We start from the raw sequence: 27,650 nt of genomic DNA on the forward strand, positions 1-27,650 counted from the left end.
ACACACACACTCGCTGGTTTTATTTATACTTCTTTGACTACTAAAAATAAAATTTACTTATATAAATCTACTGGCCATTTGTATTAACCTGCTTTGTCATGCATGCCTTCTGCCCATTATTCTATTATCACGGCTTACAGAAATTTAATATTAAGTATATTAATGTTTGGTCACATATGTTATAACTTTTTTTGACACATAAGTTTTTCATTTTGGTGTAACAAACATTGTTTACCTTTTCCTTTCTAACATAAACCCAAAGGCGCAAGTTTCTGTTCTAAAATAAAGTGCATATGCCAAAGTATACAAGACATAAAGATCAAATTTGTTATTCATTTCGTTCACTGGTCAATCTACAAAAGTTCATATATTCTACAACAAAATATTACCAGCTGTCTAAAAGAAACTAAAAGTCTATAAGAACAAGTAAGACTGAGAAACATTTCTTGATACTTAAAGAAATGATTTCATGGCTGTATATTTGACACTGCAGAAGGAACTAACTTTGATTTTGCCCTCCTCAACCACTGATATCGATATAGCTCACACTATTTTTTACATGTAATTCCCATATGTGCCTTCCAAAAGCACACTCCAAACCAAGCCAATAAAAATGCCAATGAAGTTAAATTTGGCACATGCTCACTGCAAACAATTTGGATAAAAAGCATATATTAAAAACATAATATTGGCACCAAATACTTCCTCTGGAGTTATAAAAGAAAAGCAGCAGAAGAAATAAAACATGTGATACTTTTCTCAAGAATGTTTATGAAAAACCAGTAGAGATCAATTTAAACATGGCCTCATCTATATCTCTTAAATAGCAATGTGGACATATGCTCAAACTTATACAAACAACTGAGCATACTGTAACTATTGTGTTATAAGTCTTTTTCCTCCCTTTTTTTCCATTCTAGGCCTTAGTACAGTATCTGGCACATAGATGGTGCTAAATAAGTGTATGCTTATTTATGAATAAACAAACATAACTGAAAAATGTCAAGACATACTCTATATATTTTACTGGACAAGGTACCTATATTTTACATAATGACTGATAAATCCTAAAATGGAATCTTCAAGGAACAAACATTGAATGGAACAGCACTAGAAGGTAAAATAAAGAAGAGTCCAATGACAAAAAACACAACCTAAATAACAGACCACTCTCTCCCACAAAAAAGTATACAAATAAAGATAAAAATGATATTATATAAAATAGTACAGTCACAGGATACATTTACCTGTTTACAGATTCTGCACCAGGAATAAGTGAGAATTGTATGTTGATATCCAGGTACTGGAGAATCCAATTCCTTTAGGATTATCTGCACACAGCCTTGGCCGTGAACAAAGCGCCGAATATGATGCACCATGGGGGTATCACAGAACATGCTAGGACACTGATAAGAAGGCCTTTGACAAAAAGAAAGTCCTCACATTAATTATAAAACCGAGGAGCAAAGTATAATGAATACTGACTAATCAAAACCACTGACAAGAAAGTACAGCATCCTCTCTAGAATAAGGATGACTGGTGGACAGTCTGTTCAGAGTACCACTTAAAAGTACTGCCTGGGGCCTACAGCTGAACATCCTGTCTTCAACTACAGCACGGTGACAGTTCCTACTTATTAATAAGCACATTCTATTTACTGAGCATTTTTAAAACATCATCTCATTTTACCTATTAAAACTCCTGACATTTTCTGGATTTTGTTATTCTCCAAAAATGGGTGGTGGCAAAGATCAAGTTACACGCTCTTTGAAATTTAAGTGGTAATAGCACTAAAACTAAAACCGAGATTCTGTGCTTCTCTTGCCCCTCACCTGAATCACTGTAAAAAGACATTCCTGCCCCCGACTCCAAAAAAAAAAAAGTCTTAAGGTTGGCAAGATAATTAGATGGGCAAAAAAAGACCTGAGGAATGGACCGGATGTGACATCCTAGGTTTAATATGAGAGACTACTTCTTTGCGTGGTACACTCCAATATGTGGTATGAAAGTGAAAGCTACGCAATAGTCCAATACATGTTTATGTTTTAGGTTGAAACCCAAGAAAATTTGTTCTCACCTGAAACAATATCTCTCTAAAAATATTCCTAATGTGAGATCATTCTTTCCATAAAATTCCATTGTTACAATCCTAAAAGAGATCACTTATTAGTAACATATAATTATTACCACACGGCAAAGACATTTCATGAGACTGTAAACTGATTACTTGTTAGATGTGCTTATAATATAGTAGCAATGCAGGTAATATTCTTCTGTTGGTATGGAACAGGCCTTACCTTATCTGATAAAATGGGTTTGGACAAGTCCCATTACAGCACCTTATCCACTCCCAGTCCATTAGTACATTATGAAACTATTTAATCAGAATGCATAAACTATAATATTACATGAGTAAAACTGATCTGAGTTAGGAAGAAGTAAAAGCTTCCCATACAAAGCCTTAAGCCCTGTCATCATGAAATGGGTCTCCTGTCTCAGGCGCTCCAGTCCACACCATTAACAGGCATGGTGAGCAGCAGCTCAACTGCTTCTAGGAGAGACAGTTCCTAACCCTACTCGTAAACTATCAATGGCCACAAATAGGCTGGCTATGTCTCTGCTGAAACCCACATCTTATTCAAGCCTTGGCCAAGGAGTCCATAAACCCCCAGAGAAAATTCCTATGGGTTCCCCCAGGCTCGAGTCAGTCTGCTAGAGCTATAATGATACTAGAAGAATCCCTACTCTCACTGGTAGAAATAAGTGTTTCTGGTATCCAAAATTAAAATATGAAACACATTTTGTCATGGAAACAGTGCTCCAAAAACAAGCAGTATGTTTTATAGTACTTTTAAAACTAAACTACATCATAGCTTGGCTTTTTGTGACTATCATTTGGAACAATGTATTTGTTTTTAATGTACTGTGTGTCTATCAATACTTAGAATTAAATTTTAGAGTAAAATTAAGGCAAAAAGTTGTTTTCATGAAAATGATGCCTAAAGGAAAACTTCCTAAATTGAACATATTATCATCAAAATGCTGAAAACTAGCTTCTATGTATCGACTTTTTCACTTTTTAAATTACAAATTTCTCTTCCCGCCTTACATCCTCTTCACTCTTACTTAAGGTAATCTCATGTACTTCCATGCATGAACAAACAGAAATTTCATGTTTAGTTCATTTTAATTAAAAGTTCTATCAACTCATACATGACTGGCGGCAGAAACAGATCCTAATGACTAAATATTTTTAAGCTGCTGGAATTCTGTTCATAAGTAAAGTGCAGTAATGCAGGGGAACAAGAATCCTACCAAGGACTGACGCAGGCACTGGGAGCATTGCTGGACTGGGCAGATGAGCTGCTGAAGAGCACACACAGTCGCTGGTGGTTAACGGGGTTGAGGCAGTCCACCTGAAAGAGACGGAACAGAGGAGCACCTGGAAGTCACAACGCTCAGGCCCTGGGCATGCTTCCAAAACCCAACACATTCCGCTCGATCTTTAAAGCTGCCTATCATCACTGAAGGGGTTCTGGTGAAGATTTAAAACTACAAGAAACTAAATATAAGGAAGAAGAGCAGGTGGTTTTTGTGGTAAAACAAGCCAAAATTTTTAATTAAACTTAAAAAATACAAATGGATGTCTCTGTACAGCTTGTTTTCTTAAATATTCTTTATTTTTAAAAAACTGCATTAAATTATTTTGGAAGTAGTTAATTATATATGAAACAGTATGAACTAATGGCCGGCTATAACATCAAGTTTAGACACCCAGAAATCTAAATTCCAAGGTGTTTATTTATTTGTACTTTATATGTTTTTGATCATTACAAAGGTAACACCTGCTCTCTGTTGAAATTCAAATAGTACAGAAGTATATGAAAAAGTTCATACAGTACGCAAAGCCTCTCCTCCTTTGATGCCACCCGACCCCCCAAATTAACTGTCTCGTTAAAAGCGCTCATTCTAGTTGCTAGCTCACACACATGCACACACAGAAACACCCACGTAAGTGTACACAGGTGATTGTTTTTATAAAAATGGGATGACGCTACATATATTAACATACAATTTGCTTTTAACACTTCAAAATATATCATGGGCTCTACCTGGGTCATTAAATAAGATCCAACTCATCCTTTTTACAGCAAACAATTAGAAATAATGCTTCAGTATAACATCCTTGTACATATATACTTAGAAATTGTTTCCTGTAGGAATCAGTTATAAAAGACAGAAATCCTGAATCAAAGGTATACACATGCTCATATAATCTAGTAGAGACTTCCCTATCACTTTTTATACATTTACACAAATGTATATAAACATAATTTTATATAAAATTTATTATTGGTATTTTCCCATACTTCATAAACCATGGCTCTTATTACTTTCCTTTTTGCCAATCTCACAAATAAAAGATGGTATACCCTTATTATTTAGCACTTCCCTACCAGTGAAACTGAACATTTTTTATTTGATTTATTAAACAACAGCATTTCCTCATCTAGAGATGTATTTGTTCATTAGTTTCATTAACAGCATGATCAATAATGTGTCCATGAATACATCTTTCTTACCTTGCCCTCAATTTCTGTTTAAAAAGTAAAGAAAAAGGGCACTGTCGTAGTCAAATAACAACGTAAAGTGTTTTATATATTAAAATAAATAAATCTAACTTAAAAAAAAAATCAATTTCCTATAAGCTTCCATCTCTCTCTCTCTCTCTCGACTGCCATAAAAAAAATCAAGGCGCTAAGCAGAGTCAGGCCTGGTTAGTACTTGGATGGGAGACCACCTAGGAAGACCAGGTGCTGTAGGTGTAAAAAATAAAAAAAAAAAAGGGATTGTAAGCTGACAAGGTCCTTGCAACCTGTGAGGTAAACCAAGGGTTGCCTCGCCTTAAAAAAAAAAAAAAAAAAAAAAAAAAAAAAAAGGACACTCCATACCCCACCCAAGTCATCCTGCCAGAAATTTTAAAGAGCTCCACATTCCTCGCTCCCTCGGAGCTCTTCCTGGTTTACTGTGAGCTCAGCTTGAAAATCTGGAAACCCAGTTTCATTACATTATACTCCTACTTCATACATTTTAAAGCAACACATAAGCAGACAGACCTAAGACACACCAAAAAAAGCATAGAAGAAACTTAGTAAGTCTGCATGCAATTTTGTCAAATTCTATTTTTTTTTTTTTACCTTGACATAAGAGTTTTCGACACATTCTAAATTTACACAAGCACCCAAAGTGGCCTCGCTCACCTTTGTTGACCATATCGCATCACCTGGAATCAAGCCTTTGTCTTCGTCACCCTCAGTTTTGCTTCCTGATTTGCCACTTGAAGTACTGGATGCATCTTTTGAATAAGCAAAAGGGTCTGAATTTTTTTGAATTCTTCCTCCTCTGGCCCGATAATCGGCCAGCATTCTACTCAAGCTCTGGCTGTCACCCAGATGCTCAGCGATCCTAGTGCTCACGAGCTCATGTGAGGGCAAGACCTGAATAGACTTAGCCTGAACACTTCCATTCATGCCCTGAAGGCCAGAGAGATCCCTGAGAAGCTGTTTCTTCCGCCTGCTCTCCATTTCTTTGAACTCTTTATTGAAGAGAGGAGACCAGTAAACCTGCTCCGCAAAATAATCTCGGGTGGAGCATCGCATCCCTTTCTCAGTTAAAAGGAAGGGCTCCCGGAATGTGATTACTGGGGAGATACAGAGGATCACATCTTTCAATTCCTGTTTAAAGGCCAAAGCAAAAGTCTTTCGTTTATCTTCAGAGGCAGTAACTTCCTCGGTAACATAGAGTCCAGTGTCATCCTGTAGAGGGTCTCTGAAGACCCTCTGGCTTTTGGGATCCTGTAGCTCATCTGTTTGCTGCAAAGTCTCTGGTTGCTCAATGCCTAGAGCATCCTGTTGGTCGTCCACATGGAGAGGCGACAATGAATCCGGCACCGATGGAAACAGAGCACAGGGGATACCTGCCGGGCAAGCTGCTGTGGCGTGCTCTTGATGCTTCACAGAGGCAACATCCTGTGCAATACTTTTATTTTCCTGGTCACCCTTCTCAAACACGAGCCTTGATTCTAGCGAACTGCTATCATCAGAGGGCAGAAACTCTGGAAGGAAGTCGGGCTCCCGGGAAAGCGGACTTCCGCTGAATGGCTCTTGTGCGACTCCTTCGTCCTCCTGCCCCTCAATCAGAGAATGGAAGGAAGGGTTTTGCGTTAATGTGGGAGGCATAGCAAATTCATCCATGAGGAATGAGATTTCGAGTTGAGAATGATAAGCTACACAGATCATAAATATTAGGATCTCCTTAACTCGAGCCAGCTCATAATCAGAGCCTCCTCTAAGCTTGATTGTACAGCCCAGGTGCTGTTGACAGCCTTCAAAAAACATCAGTGTTTTGGTTTGTTCTACAAATAAACAAACAGAAAGTTAGGAATAGGGGGCAAGCCAATCCCGAAGTCCAGACAGAATCAACTCATTTTAACATCTATAAGAGAAAAGATCACAGTTGCCTATCCTCCTTTAACTACTGCTAATAGATATTTCTCACTAAGTAACACTATAGTACTGATGAGGTTACTAATATCCTCAGGCCCCAAATCTAGGTGAATCTATGCTAAAGATCACTCACCATTAGGCAACTGAAACATCTGCATATAAAATTTGTGACAGGTGCCCAAGTGGGGTTTTGTAAGAAGCTGGTCCATCGACATCACTAAATCACCTTGGGTCATCCTACTGATTCGCTCTAAAACTTGCTAAAACAAAGAAAAACATTACAAAATTAGAGAATAAAATTCTTAGTAAATTTAATCTGGAAAAGTAATAGGAACATTAAAAAACAATCTTCACAATGAATTTCCTTAATTATGTTAATAATTATATGACTTTTTGACTATCAATTAGTCTACACGTAGTTGCTTAGTAATCAAAAGGTACCTACTAAAATATTAATAACATTACCAAAAGGCATTTAAACATCATGCACTGGCACAGGATACTGTTGGGTTAGGGGAGGGGGTCTTCCTGGCATTAGTCTCTATTCTGAAGAGAGTAACTTTTCAAAGGAGAGAAAAGCACTTTCTGCTTATACAATTCCCCAAACAAAATGAGCAATCAACAAATACTACTTATCAACTAATGTCTATTACCTCTTTGGTCTTTGGCCTTGTAGACACCTATGAGAGTTACATAATTAATCATACTTTCTTCCAGCCTGAGATTCTCCAGTCTTAAACAGTGAAATAGCTGCCATGCCTCCTGTCCTACTTTCAGTATATATGGTGCAGCAAAGAAATAGATAAATAATCAATGATCCCTGCATATCTACCACACAAGCATATAAACTTAAAGCTGCAATTTTTTTAAATGATACAGAAGTAGAAAAATAAGAAAACTCACTGATTTTACATTAATGACCAAAGTAATGCCATGTTCCAGTAGCATGTCCTGGGCAATCCGAGATACCGTTTTCTCCACTAGAACCAACGTGGGTCGAACATCAACTATTCGTTGAACATAATTTTTCAAGAATTCCCTTTCCTGAATAAGATAAATCAGAAATATTATACTTGGTACAATTCAAGATTTAGACATTAAAATATCAGGATAGTTTGCTTATTAATATTAGTCTCAGTTAAGTTTTCTTTGACCATAAATAAGTCTATAAGCAAATTAATTCGAATACAATCAAGAATGTTATTCGCTTTTCCAAACTGTTGATTATGCTAAAAAAGAATTCCAGGAGAAATTCCATTCTCCGACTAATTTTACTTTCAAGGACTTTTAATTCTTAATAGCCTATAAGATAGTTTTCAGAGATTAAGGGAAAAAAGAACAATGAAAAAACTCCACAACCCCCAAAATGAAAGCAATTTCTAAGTGTTTTTAATACACTTAAAGATTCCCCCTTTTACATTCTGAAACTAACCAAAGTATCTTTTTTTGGGTATCTGAAAGAAATAATTCTCTAACAGAGGCTATTTCAGATACTTCCTCATTTCAATCTCCCAACAGCTCATATTCTACGTAGAACAGCTAGAGTTAAAAATTAAAACATATTGCTTAATACAATTCCATGACAACGGCTTATTTTCAAAGCAAATGAATATTGTAAATAACAACCAGAGTTAGGACGCTACAATTCATTAATTGTTTTACGAAACTTCTAGGTTCAGACAGGAGACAGCTGAACATGTGAGCATGTTAGTCGCATCTACGCTATTTGCCTCAAGTGTTTTCTGAGTGAGACTATTCACGGCCAGTGCCACCAGCAGTAGATGAGCCTATTCCCTGCAATGAACCTGCCCTGTTATGGAGCGTATTTCTTCTCACCTTTCTGTTTCAGTGATAGAAACTGTATATTTTTGAATTTTCCCATTTTTAACAAAAATAGAATTTTTTTCCTGAAATGTGCTATTTCCTACTCTGCTTACTAAACTGTAATTTAGTGGCATTTAAATTACATGACAGCTCCAATAAAGTATAACTAGGATAAGTTGATTTTAATAAAGTTTCTGGACTTAGGTATAGGAATGGCAAATACATTTCCTCTCAATTCCTACTCTGACCAACTATTGTGACTGTACATGAAGCATCATGTTAAAAAAGGAGGACCGGGTCAGGCTCCACCAGGAAAGAGCACCAGAAGGTAGGCCATGAGCGCGGAGTGGAGCAGCGGTGCACCAGCAGGCCCAGCAGGGCCAGCCTAGTGAAGACGGCATAAAGCTTTAAGCTAACTATCTCCATGCCCTTGGTTTCTGACCCTGCTTTTTCTATCTACCTTTCAGCTTCTTCTCTGATTATTCAGTCATTCCACACTGAGTAGACAAAAAAAAAAAAAAAGAGGGGGATAGAAAAAAACTATCAAATCAGCTGATATTTTGTCAATTCAAACTAAAAACGTTAATAGGGCAGGAGTTAAAGATATAATAAACTATGTTTTAAAGCACTGATGAATAAGACGTTTGGGGCATATGAATTAAATCATGTTTCTTAAGTACATATTTGCCCAAAATATACTTCTCTAAAACAGGGAAAGAATTAGGCTGTTAACCTGACTGCAAGAATGGAGTTAAAATAAAGTGGATAAATATAACTTTTTTGTAAATAAATATCTGTGAATTTCAATGACCTAGTTCACTGATTTCAAGACAAATAATTTTACACATTTTAACATCTCCGCAATGAGGATGTGTCCTACAACGAACATGGTTGTGATCTAATCCCGTAAAAGTCTTCTTCTGCTGACACCTCTGGTGAGATCACGAAAACCCAGCATCAATTATTTTAGATTCCATGAATAATGGGTTGTGTTTCTCCTCATTCCTCATGTAAGTTCTCCACTGAAAAGTCACAGTAAATCACCGCTAGAAGGGATGGCATAAACCTAGTCGAAACCTCTCATTTTTACTGATACATAGCTGAATTCTAAAGAGGAAGCTGCCCCAGGTAACAGAGTTCAGTAAGCAACAGAGCAGTTTCACAAACCCCAGTGCCTTTCACCACAACTCAGTTTTTTCTGCTGGCATCTGAAGTGCTTCTGCTATAATATGACATATGCAGACCTAAAGCTGACAAGATTGAACAACCAAAAATTAAAATTAATAGCTTTAATGGGAGCAAAGGGGTTGGGGCAGAAAACTTAAAACCTATGCAACTTCATGTCCTGAGCACTAACTGAAATAATAATTGGTACACTGAGAGAGAACTTGGGACAGCCCAGACAGGCAGCTCAAAAGAGCTGGAAGCTACCTCAAGGGAAACTTAAAATGCAACTGCAACAGCACAATTGCAAATGGAGCTCTGAGCAGTGGAGCCATTAACGGCCATCCAGGGCCGGGGGTGCGTCTTCTCTGGAAAGAGAGCCCTGCGGACAGGACCTCACTTTTAATTTCCTAAAATAGAGCCAAAAGGGTTCCCACCTGTGTAGCCGCTAGGCTGAGGCTGTGCTGCTTTCCAGCTGAGGGTTATAATTCTACTGCAGCTATTCTGGGTCCCCTTACTTAAGAAAAACCACATGGAAACAAGCACAACTTCCATCTGACATTATTCCCATTTACCATCTGACATTATTCCCATTTACTAACTGGTATTCTAGAAACATGTGTATGAATAGAAAGGACTATATGAAAACCATGTGTTTCCATTAGGAACCTGGTAAGTTAGAGAAATCCTTAAAGTAAACTGATGACCCCAGTGGGAAGAGAAAAACAGAAACTGGATTTTCACTGTTTCTTCCATTTATTCCCCAAGTCATGTGTTTCCTTTAACACTTTGAAACTCCAAAGATAGATAAGGAGTGACAGAGGTTTTGGTAAGCTTCTAAAGTGTAATACATAAAAACGTCTTTTACAATCGATCTTTAAAATGAAATGAGCAATCGAATTTCTTTGCCTATCAAATTTCATTAGCTGGATTGAGTTATAAGCGTCTGCAAGCATCACAATAACAAACATCCCTCCAAACTGTTTCACTAAGAAGTTCTTACCTGCAGCACAATAGGATCAATGCAAGTAAATTTAGTTTCTTCTCTGTAGAGATATTCAATGGAACACTTCAATAGAAGAATTTTGGGGTTTTTAATACAAGAATTCATCTACAAAAAATAAACAGTTTGTTAAAGCTTTTAAAGTCTACCCTTTATAGACCTCCTTTAATCATAACTTTAAATTCATACTGTTCGCAATTTCTCTTAAATAGATTATCTCATTATACTCATTAAAATACTCTCATTTAGGTCTTTTGTGGTATTCTCTTTTTTAATTTAGTTCAGAGAAATGCAAAAATTCTTCAAAAATTGGCTTGGCTTCGTTTCGCTAATGCTATTTTAATATAGTCTTCTATAATCTTAACTTTTTTTTTTTTTTTTCTAATGCTACTGTAAGAGATATCAAGTCCTGAGCAGGGGAAGGGGAGCTGAAAGACAGTCTATTTCACAAACTCCCAGAGATCAGCAATCTAGAAAGTGCAATTTTACCTTTTAAATACTCAAAAAATATAGAGGACAAAGAAAAAAATTAAAATGCCTCCTGAATATATTTCTAATAGAAAAATTCCCAAGCAGTTGTACGCTAGGTAACAAGAAGTTAAAAAACCAAACCTTAAAGCCTCTCCAGAAGCAGATTCAAATAATATAACCTAACCATGCAATGAAAGGCAGAAGAGCCAGAACACTGCAATTGAGGTTTCAGACTAACCAAGCTTACAGACTCCAAACTGACAAATGGTCCTGAAAACAATGATTCACCAACTGGGAACTTCATCAGGGCTCTTTTAGTAACTACAAATTAAAGACTATCTCTAAATATGGTCAGTGGGGCAAGACAGTCATTCATGCATATGTTACTACCACACCCACATACAATTCTCAGCTCCAGAACAGAGCACTAAACACATTCACCTCTTAGTTCAACAAAGATCATCATCTAATTTGGTTTACAGTACTACTTTAATGGGTAATGTGCTGTTTTAGTAAGACTCTATGTAGAAATACTGACTGGATCATTGCTATGAAATAATATCAAGACCAGGCATATTTTTATTTATCTACTATCATTAACAATTTTCAGGAGGCTAATGCCTTACCAAAAAAAAAAAAAAAACTACCCAAAACAAAAAACAAACAAAAAAACAAATTACTGCCTTCTGCTTAGAAAAAAATGAAAACAAGACTATAATTCATCCATCTAGTCCCTGAAGCTATAAATTTGCTGAGTCCTCACTGTAACCAAATCAGCATCCCCAACGTGGGGACAAAGCAGCTCTATTTTCAATAAGTTTTCTTAGTGACTCTGAAGCACAGCAAGATTTGAAAACACTGCCACAGATCAATGGATTCTCAAAATGTAAGAAACCAAAAATGACACTGGAGTACCTACTTTAAAAGCAGCCTTACCCTCACCTTAACCCCCACCCTCCTACTCTCCTCAATCTACCAAGTGAGAATTTCTAGGGGTTGGGCTTAGGAATCTACCTTTTAACAAGGCCCACCCATGACTCTGATGTACACTACACTTTGAGAATCAGTGACCTTCAGAATAAAGTTCAAGATCCTTCATGGGATACAAAGCCCTTGCCTGCTTCCTTCAGCCTCATCTCCTTTCCCATCTTGCACTTAGGATCTCTGACTTCCCTTAATACACCAAGTTATTTCACTTTACTCTTTTGTTTAGGTGCTAGGAAGAGGCCTCAGGCCTCAAGGCAGAGACAGAAGATGAGAAAGATAACAGAATGCCACTGACATTTCTGCGGCTCAGTCCTAGAAGACAGAACAGAGTTTAAAATACTAGGCCTCTGGAAAGACTCCAGTCTGTTAGGAAAACAGACACCCTGAGATGTGGCAGGATCCGTGGAGAAATGATGCCAGAATCCTATCATTGTGTTGGTCTGGAAACCTCCCTCTCCCTCCCCTTTCCTTATTCTGTCTGAGGAAGACTCTGGGAGACCTTCCCTGAATCTCCAAAATTTTGCCCCTATAGCAAACAGTGCTAAGTTGCTCCTCAATGTCCATTCTCCTTGTCTTCTATGAATAGGGTAATACAACTTAGCTTGGCACACAGTCACAATTTGCTGAACTTCACTGTTGAACATAATTATATTACCTTTTTATGTGCAATATTCTTGGTACAAACAAATCCATTGATGACCACAGAATCAAATTTCTTTCCACCTGGAATCTAATGAAACAATTAAGAAAACGATAAAATTTATTGATATACCTTAGACTTCAGTCAGATAGATGCTATTATTTATTTCTACTTTTTATTTTATCTATTATGTAATCAAACAAATCAGAACAAAAAGTTTCAGGATATAGTTCTCCCCTTCAACCAACAATTAATGGCATCTAGCACAACTGTCTATTTTCACATCTCCCACCCTCTGAAGTATTATCCGATACTCTAAAATACCCATTTGACTGAACAAATTTGTGTTATATGGTAATTAAAACCACTATTAACTTAAATGTCATTGGCAAAAAATACATATAGGATTCCATTACTATCTAAATAAAGCAACTACCCACTGCTTTCCTCAGCACAGTGACAGTGACCTGCAAACAGGCCTTGCCATAGATGATGAGTCAAGAAGAGGAAGCAAGAAAGGAAGGAACTGTATTTGTTTGTGTTCCCAAGTTATTCCATGACCAACTCACACCCCTTCCATTCACCTCCCACTTCCTGAGAGGCTTCCTTGACCCCGAAGTGCACTGCTAAACAAACAGAGCAGACAGAAGAACCTCCTCCTCCTCACCTAGCACTCCACACAGTAATGACCTTTTTAGATTAGCATTAAGAGACAAATTATTAACAGGCCCACATCATCAGTTCCTAGCATTAAGAAAGCATTAGCAGAGCTCACTTTTTTGATGTGGACAAACTGACGGATATCCATGTCATCATCATGGTTCTTGACATCAGGTCGGACTGTCTGAACGACCTGGCAGACTAGTGTTACAATGATGTCCCTCCAAGACGATGACAATGACTCATTATGGAGCAACTGTTGGAGTAGTGCCATCATGTGGTTATGATTAGCTGAACTAAAAAACATTCAAAAAAGAGGTTTGCATAGTTAATAGTGCCAGAGGCAATAATTCTGAAGACATAATAAGCAGTCAACATATGAATTAAGGCTCACAGATAAGATCTTCTTGGTTTTCTTCTTTCATTATACCTACACCTTAATGATTTGTTCATAAATGAAACTGTGACTATCTTCAATTAAGATAACCCTTTTAATTTGATTAAATTTTAACACACAAATTAGAATGGGGACAGATAAGCACAGTTTACAACTCTTGTTTATAAAGAACTTCATCAGAACAGGCTTTACTTCCTATGTAATCTTAGTATTTTTTACTTTATAAAGAAAAAGAACTATGCATATGTCTATCAAGTCACTGAAGGTTATAAAACTGGAAAATTAAAATCAAAAAGCTCACTGCCTTACAGCAACCTCTCCATGGCTTGTTTCTCTCCATTCTCCTCCCTCAGCAGCTCCAGGTTGTTATGATGCCAGCCCAAAGGTGTGAAAGGCAGGTCTTTGGCTTTTTCCTCAACTCGACGATTAAATAAGGATTCTAAGTGTAAAATAAGAAACTATACTTCATTCTCATGTTTAATACCATCAACTCATAGATTCAGAAGTTGCCAATTTATCTTTTAATTTTTTTTAAGTTGGTCTATTCAAATTGTTGGTGTAAAAAGGCAAGGACATGTAAAAATACATAAATAAAAGAATTAAGTCTATGTTAGATCATCAATACTTCCAACAGCCAAAATCAGAGACGAAACTATGAAAAGCAAATTTACATAAGCAACTAGGACACTTGAGCCAATTAAAAATACAGCTTCTGAAAAGCAAATAAAATGTGATTTTTACATTTAGGGACATTAAGAAAGGAGGGGGTTAATTGTCCCTATAAAATCACAAACTGAAAACTACATCCAATTGAAATCCTAATGCTGACAAACCAACATGTGACACTGAGGGTGCTTAAGCTTAAAGAGAAAAGCTCAGTTCCGATACATCTGAACCAGCACAAAACAGTGTAGAAAGTCTATCCAGACAATCCTAAAGAGTGTGTCTTTTTCAACATTGGAACAAAGGCTTTTTTTTCAAGCAAAATTTTTAGATGTTAGACCCAAAAATTTACTATAATATTAAAATATGATAAATAACAATCCGTAAAATTTTATACAATCCTTAAATTTTTAAAAAGAATAAAAATGGATTAAGATGAAAAAATTAATAGGTAGTATTAAATGCTTTACAAAAAATGTGGTCATTAAATAAATGCTGAAAATGTGATTGAATAAATTAAAAGTGGGAAATGCTTATAAAAATTCTCTAATCCTTCCCCTCTTAAAGCAAACCGACCAAACAAAAAACTTTCAACTAAATATTCCACCAGACTACACAGTAAAGCATGTGTCTGTGACATGTGAGGTACAAGACCTACATGTTTCAACTCTGTAAACTCTGGTCTGTCAACTTTTAGTTGAACCAGATGCTTGGAGGTGAATTTAGCAACACTGCTAAGTTAGGAGATCAGTTGCAAGTGGCCTCCCATATACCACCTTGCCCTACTTTCTCTTTTTTATTTGAAACCCTCCTGAGGCCTAAGCTGTAGATTGTTATGGACCAATTAAGTATGTCCTTACTCCCCAGTAAGCAAAGTAGGGAAGACAAAAGAAAGGGCTTGTGTTCTTCTACATTTCCTTTTGCGTGCCTCCCCTACCCCGACACACACACCCAAGAAACTGATCAACAGAGGTAGTTCTACATTCCCTTCTGCCTACTTCTCGTCCCAATTTCACAGAGCAAGCAGCATCTCAAATCGGATGAGATTTGCCTGTGGGCTTTTTGACAAGTTTGACAATCCTTGATAGCATGTATATCACAGCTTAATACTGTATTCGTGCTGTAGGAAAACAAACTATATATGCCTTTAAAAGAATAAAATTCAAATTTTACTGAAAAGCTTCTAAAAAATTTCTTGTCAGATAAAAGACTATCTCAAATCAAGTCCAAGTTTATATTCTTGATTCTTAACATTCTCAAAGTTAGTACATATAAAAACTGTGTTCCCATGATACTAAAATAATCAAATATATTTTCAGCACCTACTCTGCACTAATCAATGTGCTAGGTAAGTATATCCTCATGAGCAAGAGATACCATCACATATACAGCTTTTGATAAAATTACCTTTGATGAAGGCATCGCTTATTGAGAGCTGTTGTCCTCCATTGTCAGAAATTAAATACTCTGCATACCAGGGAGAGAGGAGAGAGGAGAAAGGAGAGGCGAAACTTATGACTATAAAATGCCAGTATAATTATACAGAGAACACACCCACATGCAAAGTATGACTCACACTAAACCCATCACTGCCCAGTCAACTGAAGAAAGATAAGCTAAAATGCATCTTTAAACTTGTTTCACACACTTCAAACTAAACTTGATAGGCTTAAAATACTATTCAACAGAACCTGGAGACAGTAATGTTAGACAATCTTTAACAGATTTTTCCCTCATCAAAACTAAACCAGTGTATGGAAACTGAGATCTTCAGTAATTTGCATGACAAGCCTAAAAAGTTACAAAATTTTTCTCATGTATAATACCATATTATTTAACAAATAATGACTTTGTCTATACATAGGTAGTTCACAGATAGAGAAGCCACCTGATAAAACAATATACAGTGTTTTTTAATTTCAGGGTATAAGCTATAAACAAATGAACACAAGTGATATTGGCAGGGAATAAAGATATAAATCATCATGATTTTTATTTTTTTAATAAGAGTTTTAGTTTTTCAAAAGTTCTAACCAAACACTGCCAAATGGTTGGTTGTGATAACTGCTCAACATACTTTAAACGTGCTTTTTTAGAAATTTTAGATTATATATCTTTCTTAGAAGTGAAACTTATTTACTTCCTCATGAACTTTTCTCTAGGTCTGTGACAAGCATAGCTCAAGTGGAGTTCTTTCTACCATGCAAATTAAACCACAATGGATTTTAAGTCCTTTAAGGTATAGGTTCTCCACAAAATTCTTTCCAAGTAAATTTCATTTAGAAACAAATGGGCTCAGAAGTTATTATGTTTATAAGCCAATATGCTCATCTTTCAAACAAGAAAAAAATTTATTTACAAAATTCAAGTGTGTCACGCCAAATACAATAAAATCAAGTATGTAGAGAAGCAAAAATAGATGTTATACTTTATTTCTATACCTCCCTCACAGAAATGAATAATGCTAACCGATCCATTCAAGTACCATATTGGATTCAAAAGCTTACTTTTTATACGAAAGCTTATTTTCCCCATTTTATAAAAAAATTTCAAACATACAGAAAATCTTGTACATCCCCCACCTAGATTCAATAATTATTACCAAAATCTGATTTCTCTCTACATATACATATGCTCTTTTTACCCAGCCTTGTGAAGTTACACACATCATGACACTTTTCCACTAATACTTCAGCAGGCATCTCTTAAAAATAAGGGCATTCTTCTCTACAGCCGCAATACATTTAAGAATATTAACAATGTCTTACACATTTAAGAATATTAACAATGTCTTAATATAATCGAATTAGCCCATATTCAAATTTATCTGTCACTAAAATGCTTTTAATTTTTTTTCCCTCAATCCTGAATCAAATAAGGTTCATACACTGCATTCTCTTCATTCTCTCTTAATCTAAGCAGACCCCCTACCTCTTTTCATTTTTATGATACTGAATTTTGAAAGAGCCCGGGCCAAATATCCTGTGGAACATTCCACATTCTGGATTTGATCAATTGTTTCTTCATTGTGCTGTTTAATTTGCTCCTATACCCCATGTTTTCCAATAAATAAGAAGTTACATCTATAGGCCTGTGGAAGCCATGATTTTCACTTTCTCCTCTAGGTTCTACTCATTTACTTTCCAAGAATGCTTCAGAATCCTGCGTGCAACACATAATAAAATACATTTTAACTGTATCACTCTCCAAAACCAATAGTGAAAAATTAAATCAGAAGAGGTCACTGTTTTACAAATTTCTGAAAATGAGCCGTTTCCTTACATAAGATTTTTTTAAAAATCACATTTTTTAAATGCAGATATTTCAATCAATTTTATAAATCCAAATTTCCTCAGCCTTAGAAGACAGAAGATGATGCGTAAGAAAAGATTTAATAAGTATTACCTTTAACATCAATGGAAATATAAAAACCACCCTTTTTCCATTTGTATTTTAAGAGGAATGAAAAAGAGGCAGGATAAAGCTATTATTCTTTCACTTCATTATTAGGTCACTCTGATCACCTTTACTTTCAGGTAATAGTGTTCATCTTAACTACAACACAGAAAAAAAATCAATTACTGAATTTCAACTTCACAAGAAAAAAGAAAACAATTAATTCACGTCAGTATGCTAAAAAAAAAAGAGAGAGAACTGTTAAAGCCAGAAAGATTTATTAAGGGATTTATAAAGTCCTTATATTATAGACTCTCAAGGTTGTAAAAGACCCAAGAGGTCAATCTAATAATTACCTTCTTTCTGATGCTGGAATCTCCTCTATTATATTCTTACCGGATAGGCTAGCGATTACCTTACACACACACACACACCCCATAATTATTTTAAAATTCTAGATCTTGATTTTTCATTTCATAGATTGAGAATTAAAAGCAAACTCAGAAGTCATCTAATCTCCCAATGTAAGTACTGATCCTCGATAACCCTGAAAAGTGGACATTTCACACACCACCTGGACACTCCAGGTACACAGCAGCAAAAGCTCACTACTCTTAAGTACTGAACTTAGTTTTTCCTTCAGCCATATAAAAACCAAACATAATTTCTTTTGGATACTCCTCAATACCGAAAGGCAACCTCACATGAACTATTAAGAATGGCTTTCTGCAGAGTATTAATAGTATTTTTTAATCTTAATTACATTATTTTGTTTGTTAAATTTCATCTTGTTAGTCTTTGTCTACTGCTTAAGAAAAGGTTTTCAAATCCCAATCCTGCTATCTAACATGCTAGCTAGTCTTTCCATATTTTAATAATTTGTGAATCTGAAAAACATTCAAAATGCAGACCAAAAAAGTCGTTGAACACTGAATATGGATAGACAAAGCTCTACAGCAGAATCTAGAAGCATCCCCTTCCTGTTGACATCAAATTATTACTCTTACATTATCTGGCATAACCATTAAACAAATTACAAATCCACATGTTATATTAATAGTAGTTCTTACATTGGCCTAACACACTGAGCTCTTCATGTGTTTTTTTATGTAAAGAGCCTCATAGACTCCAGAGCCTGTGCTTTTAACAATAGGACCAACGACCATAACTACCTCCTTAACATACTTCAAGTGCAAACTTGTCCTCTTCGTCCATGAAGCTATTGAGAAACCATCAAATGTCTTATTAACATCAAAGACAACGGTTTCTCTCGCAGTCTCCTGATCTACCCATCTCCTACCGCCATAAAAGATGAATAAGGTTGTTTCAAAATTACTTATTTTAGTTAACCAACACTGGTGCCCAGTCACCATCAATCCCTTTTCTAAATACCAAAGTACATTCTGTTCATTAAATTTTTCTACGATTTTTCCAACTTCCCATGTCACATCAAAAACTCATCTTCTAAAAATTTTTAATATTATCTATCACTACAGCATTTTAAACTCTCTCTTATTCTCCACAATTCTTTAAAGATAAACTCTGGCACCATGATCACAGCTCCAAATTCTTTCAATAATCTGATATATAGTTTGCCTGAACCTGGCAACAGATTTATTTAAAAGAACCAAGCATTGTCTATCTCTTCATTATCTTGAACTTCACTTTCCTCTTAACTATGTGTATTCTTTCCTGATAAGATTACCTTGTGGGGGAAGGGGGAGAGCTTCAACTAACATTATATAAACCTCCCCAAATAAATGGCCTAATTTTTCTTTCTTTGCATCACAATTTTTTTAATCCTTTCTAAGATATCCTTTGAATTTACTCCAACCTTCATTACAATCTGGACTTCTGCTATTCTGTCATTTTTTTAAGTGCTGTCCCCTTTTTCAGATTCTTCCTCATACGAATTCATAACTTTTGTTAGACGATCTTCTTAAAGGGTTGACATGAGAGAGGTTACAGAAGAGTCACGATGGCTTTTTCAATTGCAGTTCCTTCCCCTCTAATTTTTCTCAGAACCACAATTTGAGGCTGTACTGTAAAAATGTCATTATTGGAATCTCCTGTTCCAGTCCTCTCCCTACACCATGATGTTAGGGTTCCTCAAGTAAATGTCCGACTGTGCTCAGCAGTCCATGTTTTGCTATGATAAATTCTATGATGACTCACTTTCTTCATGATTTTCAAAACTTAACTTTTCAAGAGGTGAAGTCATCAGCAAGTCAAAAATGTATTTCACACTCTACCTTCAGCAATACGAAATTGCCAACAGATGTGTCCAGAGAACAGATATCCTGTCATGACAGACCCCACCTCTGACTCACATCTGTATCACAAAGGCACCATCCGATATCCTCCATAATCCACTGTTAATTCTCACACAAGTGTCACGTCTACTTCACTGTCCTTTCCTACTCACTCAAATGTTCTCCATCATTTTTCTGACTTGTTTTGAGGACTCCCATAAAGATGAGTATCTTACTCACATTCAATACTATTCAAGTGTCCTCTTTTCTCACACATCAAGATCTTGATGATAATGGCTAATGCTGACAATTATGAGAAATTTGTTCTAGATATGTGAAACTGTTTCCATTTATTTTAGCATAGATGTTTAAGGTTAAAACCTTCTTTTCTCTGATCATATTTTTAGGCTCAAAACAGGGAGTAGCAAAGAATTAGGCAAGCATTTCTGATCTGAGGAGACAATTCAGTTTATTAAAAGCTAAATTTAAAAATTCAAATTCCAGGTGAAATCATGAAATTCCTTCATCTTTATGATAATGATTTTCCATTACTATAACATAATGAAATCCTACAATTATTTATTTACTTACACATTTTTTATTTATTTTTACATATGTCACGTTAGGGCTAAAATTTTCATTGGTTTTTAATTACAGCCAACAGAGTAAACCTCGTTACCCACTTAAAAGAAAAAATTCATTTCTTATGTACTGCTATGTTAGATTTTAGTAATGGTTTAACTTACTTTTCCTTTTTGAGTCAGCATACTAGTCTCAGAGAGATAAAAATAATGAATTTGTTTATAGCAAAAAACTTTTTAATAAATACAGCATTATAATTAAAAGCATTTTAAATTATAGTGGAAAGCTATTCTGGAATATGTGAATGCTTTTCCCACAATCTAGTTGAAACATCTGAAAAGGTTTAGGGAAATAAGCTACTGGGTGACAGCATAAGCAAATAGGTTTTAACATGTTAAATGAAGAAAGAGAAATGAATAGAGCAGAACATCCACGTTATAAATGCAAAGAAACGCCACCTTGGAAGTTGCACATTATGCTAAGGGGACAGCAGTCAAGATGTAGTGCCTTTCAAAGACCACAAACTTTAAATTGGGTGTGGTGGTCCTCAGGGAGAAAACAAGAAATAAAAGGAACCAACCAAAAAAAAAAATATGGGGAGGAGGAGTGGGGAAAATGAGAAAGGGTGGAACAAAACCCACACCAAGTCCTTTCAGCCATATGGCGGAGAGGAAGCCAGAGAGACAAGCTGGCAGGAGATCTATGGCCCAGCTGTCCAGCCTGTGTTTGGATTCCAGACGGTGACTGCCTCCTACCTTTTTGGTCAGCAGGGTGAGGGGGCACATGTGGGTACTTGGAGGGCTTCTTGATATGGAAGTTCACGTTGTCCAGCTCCACGTTCAGGCTGATAGAAGCGGCTGAGTCACTGTCCACTGTGGACTGGAAACTGCTGACTGATGTGCGCTTGCTAGGACTGGCAGAATCTTTTAGTGTTGGGGAGGGGAAAGATACAGGGAGAGGAGGGGAGTAAAAAATGGGTTTCATCAGGGTATTGGAGGAAAGGAGAAAAATGGTTTTTTTAATATACAAGCCCAATGTGCAATACCAAAATGGATACAGTATTTTCATATATTCTGTATAGACTTAATAAAATTTGATCAAGTTAAATGTAAAATGAATTTTTCAAATGAAGAAATGTATTGGAGGTTCTGCAGAGAGAAAGTCTGATATCATAGTGAAGAGGCAAGAAAGTTGTCTGCTGTGATATTATTAGCTCAGAGTTATTTTTAAGCTGCTACAAACTATAGACTATGGCAAAATCTGAAAACGCCAGTAGCCTAAGAAGTTGGTCTCTTAAGAAAATACTGTATCTAGGACAAGGATTGTTATCAGATGTTTACATTTAGTTGGAGCCATAAATCTAAAAGTAGGATTGTTTCAACTAAACAAATGAAAAAAATAAGCCGCGTTTTATCATACATATACAGTAATGACTCAAAAACTAAAATATGAGAAAGTTAAACTCACTAGTCAAATTATCGTCACCTTCTTCAGCTATCTGTTCTGTGTCGCTGTCATCAAACTTTATGTCTTTAAACCAGGATGGCTCAGAGTGCCCTTCCACAGAGTTCACAGAGTCACTGTCCGGAGAAGGGGTTTCAGAAAACTCTGTACTCTGAAAGAAGCAAGACAGGAGCTAAGTGATTCACCTTCAACAGCAACAACACTGAGGCTGTCACACTACAAATAAATGCTACAAAGCTAACCAATGAATAAATTTATAGAAAAACAAGCAAATTAATAGAAACTAAGCTATAAACCAGTATCATGCTGATAATTCCACCTTAAAATTATAATTTTCATTAATCAGTAGGCTTAGGCAGCATATTATGAACAAAACATAATATACAGATCTTATCGGGTTTCATTTCATCCTTCTGTCCTGAGAGTGAACATGGCTTAGAATTTATTCTAACTCTGTTCCAACCCTGGGACATATCCTGGAAAACAACTTTTAGATTTTAACAAATATCACCACACCTGTCTTTTGGGTCATTTGTCTTTTCTAACCATTGAGTTTCCAATTTTAGTTCACAAAGGTGTTACTAAATATGATATATCTCAAATTAACATAAACCAAAAGTAAAAGTATATCTTTTTATAAAGGTCTACCTTTAATTTCCAATTCCCTAATTAAAGTTAAAAAAGGGTATTCATTGTTTTACCACTGCTATACAACACTGCTAATGAGTCAATACCTACTTTAATAGTGACATTCATTTTTTTCATTTTGTTACGTATACTGCATCTCAGTCCTAAAAACATGAACGCAGTGAAGCTGAAAACTACTGAAGATGAATGACAAGCAACTATAACCCCAAGGCCATGGAAAGCCACACCAACTGAATAATGTTTGATTCCTATAAGTTTTTCACCACTACCACCAGCAAGTAAAAATGTTTTAACTTTCCTCGAATGGCAAGGAAAACATGAGAGACATGTATCTTTGGGTAATTAAACTACTTTTTATTCCCACTAATGAGGAAAGACTTCACAAGAAGCCAGCTATATTCTCCTTCACGGCAACACTGTAAACTACCTGCAGTGGTCTGTACAGCGCATACTCATCCCTGAAAAGCTGATCGTGATGACTGACACAATCCAGCCAACGTCCATCGACCATTGCTTGTCCAATTGCTATAGCTTGCGCCCTGAATCAAGATCAACAAAAATAAAAACTTTTAAAAGTCATGATAATTTTACAGGTACAAGATGAAACACAAACTATATTTTTTGCCATCCTCATCGGAATTGGAATTTCAAATGGTCCTGGGATGGGTGAGGGATAAAACAGAAGAGATTTGAGGCTAAATTAAAAGATTTCTCCAGGTACCATAGTAAAGAACCTACTGGTAAGTCAGTTCTAACAAAACCTAATTTAATTTCAGCATTTTTCAAGGACTCAGGGCATGCACACCCCTGCACTTACAAGAGGAGGTAAACAAACATCGAGAATAGTTCCTGCCCTTGAGGAGCTTACAATCTTAATGAGATGACAATACTAGATATTACAGATATAGGTATAAAGTGTATATACATATATACATAAAATAGACTTATTGACACATTGCACTTATATGACATTTCACAATTTATAAAGCACTTTAGCCATATTATTTCATTTCATCCTCACAGTTTCTGCATAGAACCACGTATTTTCCTCATATTGGAACGGAGAAGTCCAGGTCTCAAAGGGACTGAGTAATTTGACCAAAAGCACAAAGCTAAAAAGGAATATAGCCGAAACTGGAACCCAGGGCTTCACTGCTTAAAGCTGTTCCTCTCTCTTCCTACATACTTGTTTCCTCCCCGTCAGAAAAGTAACTAATCTAAACAAGTGGAAAAGCTCGTGTGGAAGGGAATGTGTCACCCTGAAAGGCAACAGGACCTGTCTCACTCTTTTTTACAAATCATTTCTGAAATTTTAACAAATCTCACTCCAGGTGTGCCTCGTGGAACCAATTCTCAAGACGGGTTGCAATGTCCAGATGAGGAAACTGGGGCAGAAGAAGCCACTGTGGTCTCAGGGTCCAGCTACATCCCCAATCCCACCTCTGCATCTGGGAATCACCACACAATTCTGCTGACAGTAAATTAGGTAAACTGTGACTCCGCCTGGCCCCCGTATCTATTCTCCACTGGTTAAAACCCAGAGGGGAGGAGGGCTGACTAATTAGCACCCCCAACATCAAGTGCAGAAAACGAACAGCACCCTACTTACAAAGAACCTTGCTCCCCTATATCTACAATGATGTGTCCTCATTAATTAATTAATAAATAATATCAAAAGGTCTTTCTCAAGATCACAGTACCTTGTAGCAATGTGTCCATTTCGGATTAACCAGTTGACTAATTCCTTTCCTACAATGCAGTTGGGATGTGTTCTCAGCCAGTAGCGGTGATCCTGAAACTCCATTCCACTACTGTGATGGCAGATTTTTTTCCACAGGTCCTTTAACTGAACGCTGTCCTGAAATTATGAGCAAGTAATTACTTCTGAGAAGGATGCTAGATACCTTTTCAGATTCTTTCTTGTGATTTTTGGATTCGTAAAAAGAATTCAATTCAGACATCTCTGTCGTAGCTAACTTATACAATTTAATAGAGACGACACGTACATGGGGAAAAGCTTAAACTCGGCTCATCTAATTCCAAATACAACTTTTTCTCTTGAAAACCAACTATCCCAAATAATTTTCTTCAGCCAATGGCACACATTATCGGTCTCCTAGTTACCTACTTACAAAATTTCATACTCCTCTTTGGAGATGGGCAAGGGAGATGGACTGAAGAGTCAACACAAATCTACAGTAAGTGTTTCTAGTAGCCTTCACTCTACCAGATTCTCACCATTTTCACCTACACCCAAGTGCCAGGTGAATTTTCTTTTTTCTTTTTTTTTCCAGGTGAATTTTCCTTTAAAAAGGGCCTTCAGTGGATTACTCCCTTCTCCAAAAAACTTCCAATATTGCTCAGTGCCTACAGGTTCAAATCTAAACTAGTAAAAACTGAGCTTACCACCTTCCACCGGGTAGACCCAAATAAATTTTCATTCTCATTGCACACTTAATCTCTCTCCCAATCTCTCCCAATTAATAAATCCTACTTCAGTCCATGAAAAATGCCAGGCTTATTCTCACTGCTACACCTTTTCTCACACCTTTGTTTGTTTGTTTTGCTCACTGCCTACCCAAATCCATTCCACCCTTCAACATCCAATCCAAGCCCTTCAGTTTAAAGCTTTTCCTGACTCCCTCACTAGTAACGATCTTCCTATTTTTTATAATTAAAGTATTACTTCTTTTACTATTAAGGACCTGCTCATCGACCTTATTTCTACCTTTTGAATTGTAACCTTCAGGACAGAAGCCATATCTTTCATTTCTCTGAGTCACTCTTAGGATTGAACACAGTATTTTACTAATAGATAAACTCAGTAAACAACTGATTATCTCATATAAACATATAGTACTAAATATCTGAAAAGTATTCCATGTGCATGAAAAACGTTTTAAAGTTTGAACAACAATCTGAGACCTAACAAAAAGTTAAGTTCTCTTATTATGTAGGCATCTGAATTCTGATCTTGCCAGATTAAAGGGGTCAAAAAAATATTAATGCAACATATTAGCATGGAATGCTTGACCAATTTCTCAGGTGATCCTAACGAAAATTTAAGCTAATTATTTCTTCTATTTAATTTATACATTAACTGGCTATTTCATTTGTATGTTTCTTTAAAAAAAAAATCAGCGAGATAAACATTACTTATGCTCAAAACTAGCAATGAGTTAAAGATATTAGACCAGTACCAGAAGAATTTTGCGTTCATCCTCAGTGGTCTCTGTTCTAACGTATGTTCTGTTAGCCTGGGGACTGACAGATGTCTCATATGAAGGTACCATGGGAGAACCAGATCGATCCAGTGACAGGTTAGTAATGCTGGCTGATCTGAAAACAAAAACAAAAAGTGAAAACACAGTTGTAAAGTCTTCATCAATAAAAGGAATTATAGTGAAAACTCGTTTTTAAATAAATGTTTATTTGCCAATGTTAAGGGTACTTTTAAAAGTACTTATAATGGTTAAATATATTATCATTGGGGGAAGCTGGGAGAAGAGTATCCAGAAATTCTCTGTACTATACTTCCAACTTCTATGTTAGTCTAAACTTATTTCAAAATAAGTTTTAAAAAAGTCATTATGGAAAGATTACAGGAAAACAATTACAGATATAGTTCATATATCAGTATTATTTCAAAGGAAATAACTTCAAATTCTTGTTAAAATGCTAAAAATTAGTATTTTTTTTTTAAATTGACAAATATAAAGAGTCACAGTCTAAATGCAGAAATAATCTTGCAGATCAGGGACAGGAAACCAAGCCCACAGGCCAAATAGTTTTTCCATAACCAGTGAACTAAGAGTGTTCTTCTTAGTTGAATATCTCCAATGTTTCTGATGACAGGAAACACTAACTTTGAACCCCAACTAAGCAAAATATTCTCTCCAAAAAATTCCTTTCTTCTCATTAGTAGACCCACATTAAAAATATTGTCCTCAATTATTATTACATTTTGAATTTGAACAATAAAAAAATTAGTGGAAATCTGTTTCCTCCCTTGTTGTATAAGTACTTACATAACATTCTTAATTTTGACTCTTGCCAAAGTTACCAAATAAATGACTTATAAGTGGAATATCAATAGCACTTAGCAAGTTTTTATTTATAGAAGAAATTTAGCTAGAAATTTAGTTAGCTTCTACCTAGAAAAAATAAAACCCAATTTTAGCTTCTACATAAAGGGTTAAAGGCAGAAGTAGCTACAGTGTGCTAGACATTCTAAACTCGTTCAGGAGGGCAATATATGCATCTTTCCTCATTTTATCCTCACAGCATCCTATGGAATAGATATGACTAATCAATTCTACAAATAAAGAAATAAAGAATCAGAGATTAAGTTTTTTGTCTACGGTAACTTAGTTAATAAATAATAAAGCCGCCATTCAAAACCAGGCCTCAACTGAAAAACTATGCTCTCTCCAGAATGAAGATAAAGATACTTTTATTTTTTAGGCGAGGCAACCCTTGGTTGACCTCACAGATTGCAAGGACCTTGTCATCTTATAGTCCCTTATTTTTTTATTTTTTACAGCTATAGCACCTGGTCTTCCTAGGTGGTCTCCCATCCAAGTACTAACCAGGCCCAACCCTGCTTAGCTTCTGAGATCAGACAGGATTGGGCTTGTTCAGGGTAGCATGGCCATAGACATAAAGATATTTTTTAAATAATTTACAGAATTACTCACAGGTTTGTAACAAGTTTAGCAAAAAGTAATTTTTAATGGTCATGAGAAACCACTGGTATCAAATAAATGTTATAAGCAAGATTTTTTAAATAATCAGTTATTTATTTCCTGGTCTATTCTTTTAGTGAGATGTTGCCAATTCAACTAACTAAAACCTCTTTTCTGACGTGTGCATTACCCATGCACTCTGCTTCTCTAACATTCTAACCATCCCTACATATATTCTGATATAGTGGCAAGAAGAATAAAAGAAAATTAGTTAATTTCATTGTCAAGTACTCTATTAAGTAGCCTA

The 27,650-nt window shown here is 35.9% G+C and overlaps 1 protein-coding gene and 1 pseudogene across 9 annotated transcripts in view; both read right to left on the minus strand.

Moving 5' to 3' along the window:
* Nucleotides 1–27,650, minus strand: part of PIKFYVE (phosphoinositide kinase, FYVE-type zinc finger containing) — a 73,482-nt gene that overhangs the window by 26,295 nt on the left and 19,537 nt on the right. For 4 of the 9 annotated variants that reach the window (XM_011369636.2, XM_011369637.2, XM_023536259.1 and 1 more), the window contains 16 exons: nt 25,859–25,997; nt 24,359–24,516; nt 23,086–23,197; nt 22,014–22,161; nt 21,302–21,469; nt 15,724–15,783; nt 13,963–14,092; nt 13,372–13,552; nt 12,612–12,686; nt 10,499–10,606; nt 7,411–7,551; nt 6,641–6,767; nt 5,263–6,416; nt 3,317–3,417; nt 2,079–2,150; nt 1,248–1,419 (listed from right to left, as the gene is read on the minus strand). In XM_011369636.2, the coding sequence (XP_011367938.2) occupies nt 1,248–1,419; nt 2,079–2,150; nt 3,317–3,417; nt 5,263–6,416; nt 6,641–6,767; nt 7,411–7,551; nt 10,499–10,606; nt 12,612–12,686; nt 13,372–13,552; nt 13,963–14,092; nt 15,724–15,783; nt 21,302–21,469; nt 22,014–22,161; nt 23,086–23,197; nt 24,359–24,516; nt 25,859–25,997 (3,046 nt within the window). Of the gene's footprint in view, nt 1–1,247; nt 1,420–2,078; nt 2,151–3,316; nt 3,418–5,262; nt 6,417–6,640; nt 6,768–7,410; nt 7,552–10,498; nt 10,607–12,611; nt 12,687–13,371; nt 13,553–13,962; nt 14,093–15,723; nt 15,784–20,416; nt 21,470–22,013; nt 22,162–23,085; nt 23,198–24,358; nt 24,517–25,858; nt 25,998–27,650 lie in introns of those variants that run through there. The other 5 variants (XM_023536256.1, XM_023536257.1, XM_023536254.1 and 2 more) reach the window with 4 other exon arrangements.
* On the minus strand, nt 27,199–27,317 carry LOC111745346 (annotated as a pseudogene).

Source organism: Pteropus vampyrus, unplaced genomic scaffold (assembly GCF_000151845.1).
Source record: "Pteropus vampyrus isolate Shadow unplaced genomic scaffold, Pvam_2.0 Scaffold152, whole genome shotgun sequence".
In the NCBI taxonomy this organism is placed as follows: Eukaryota; Metazoa; Chordata; class Mammalia; order Chiroptera; family Pteropodidae; genus Pteropus; species Pteropus vampyrus.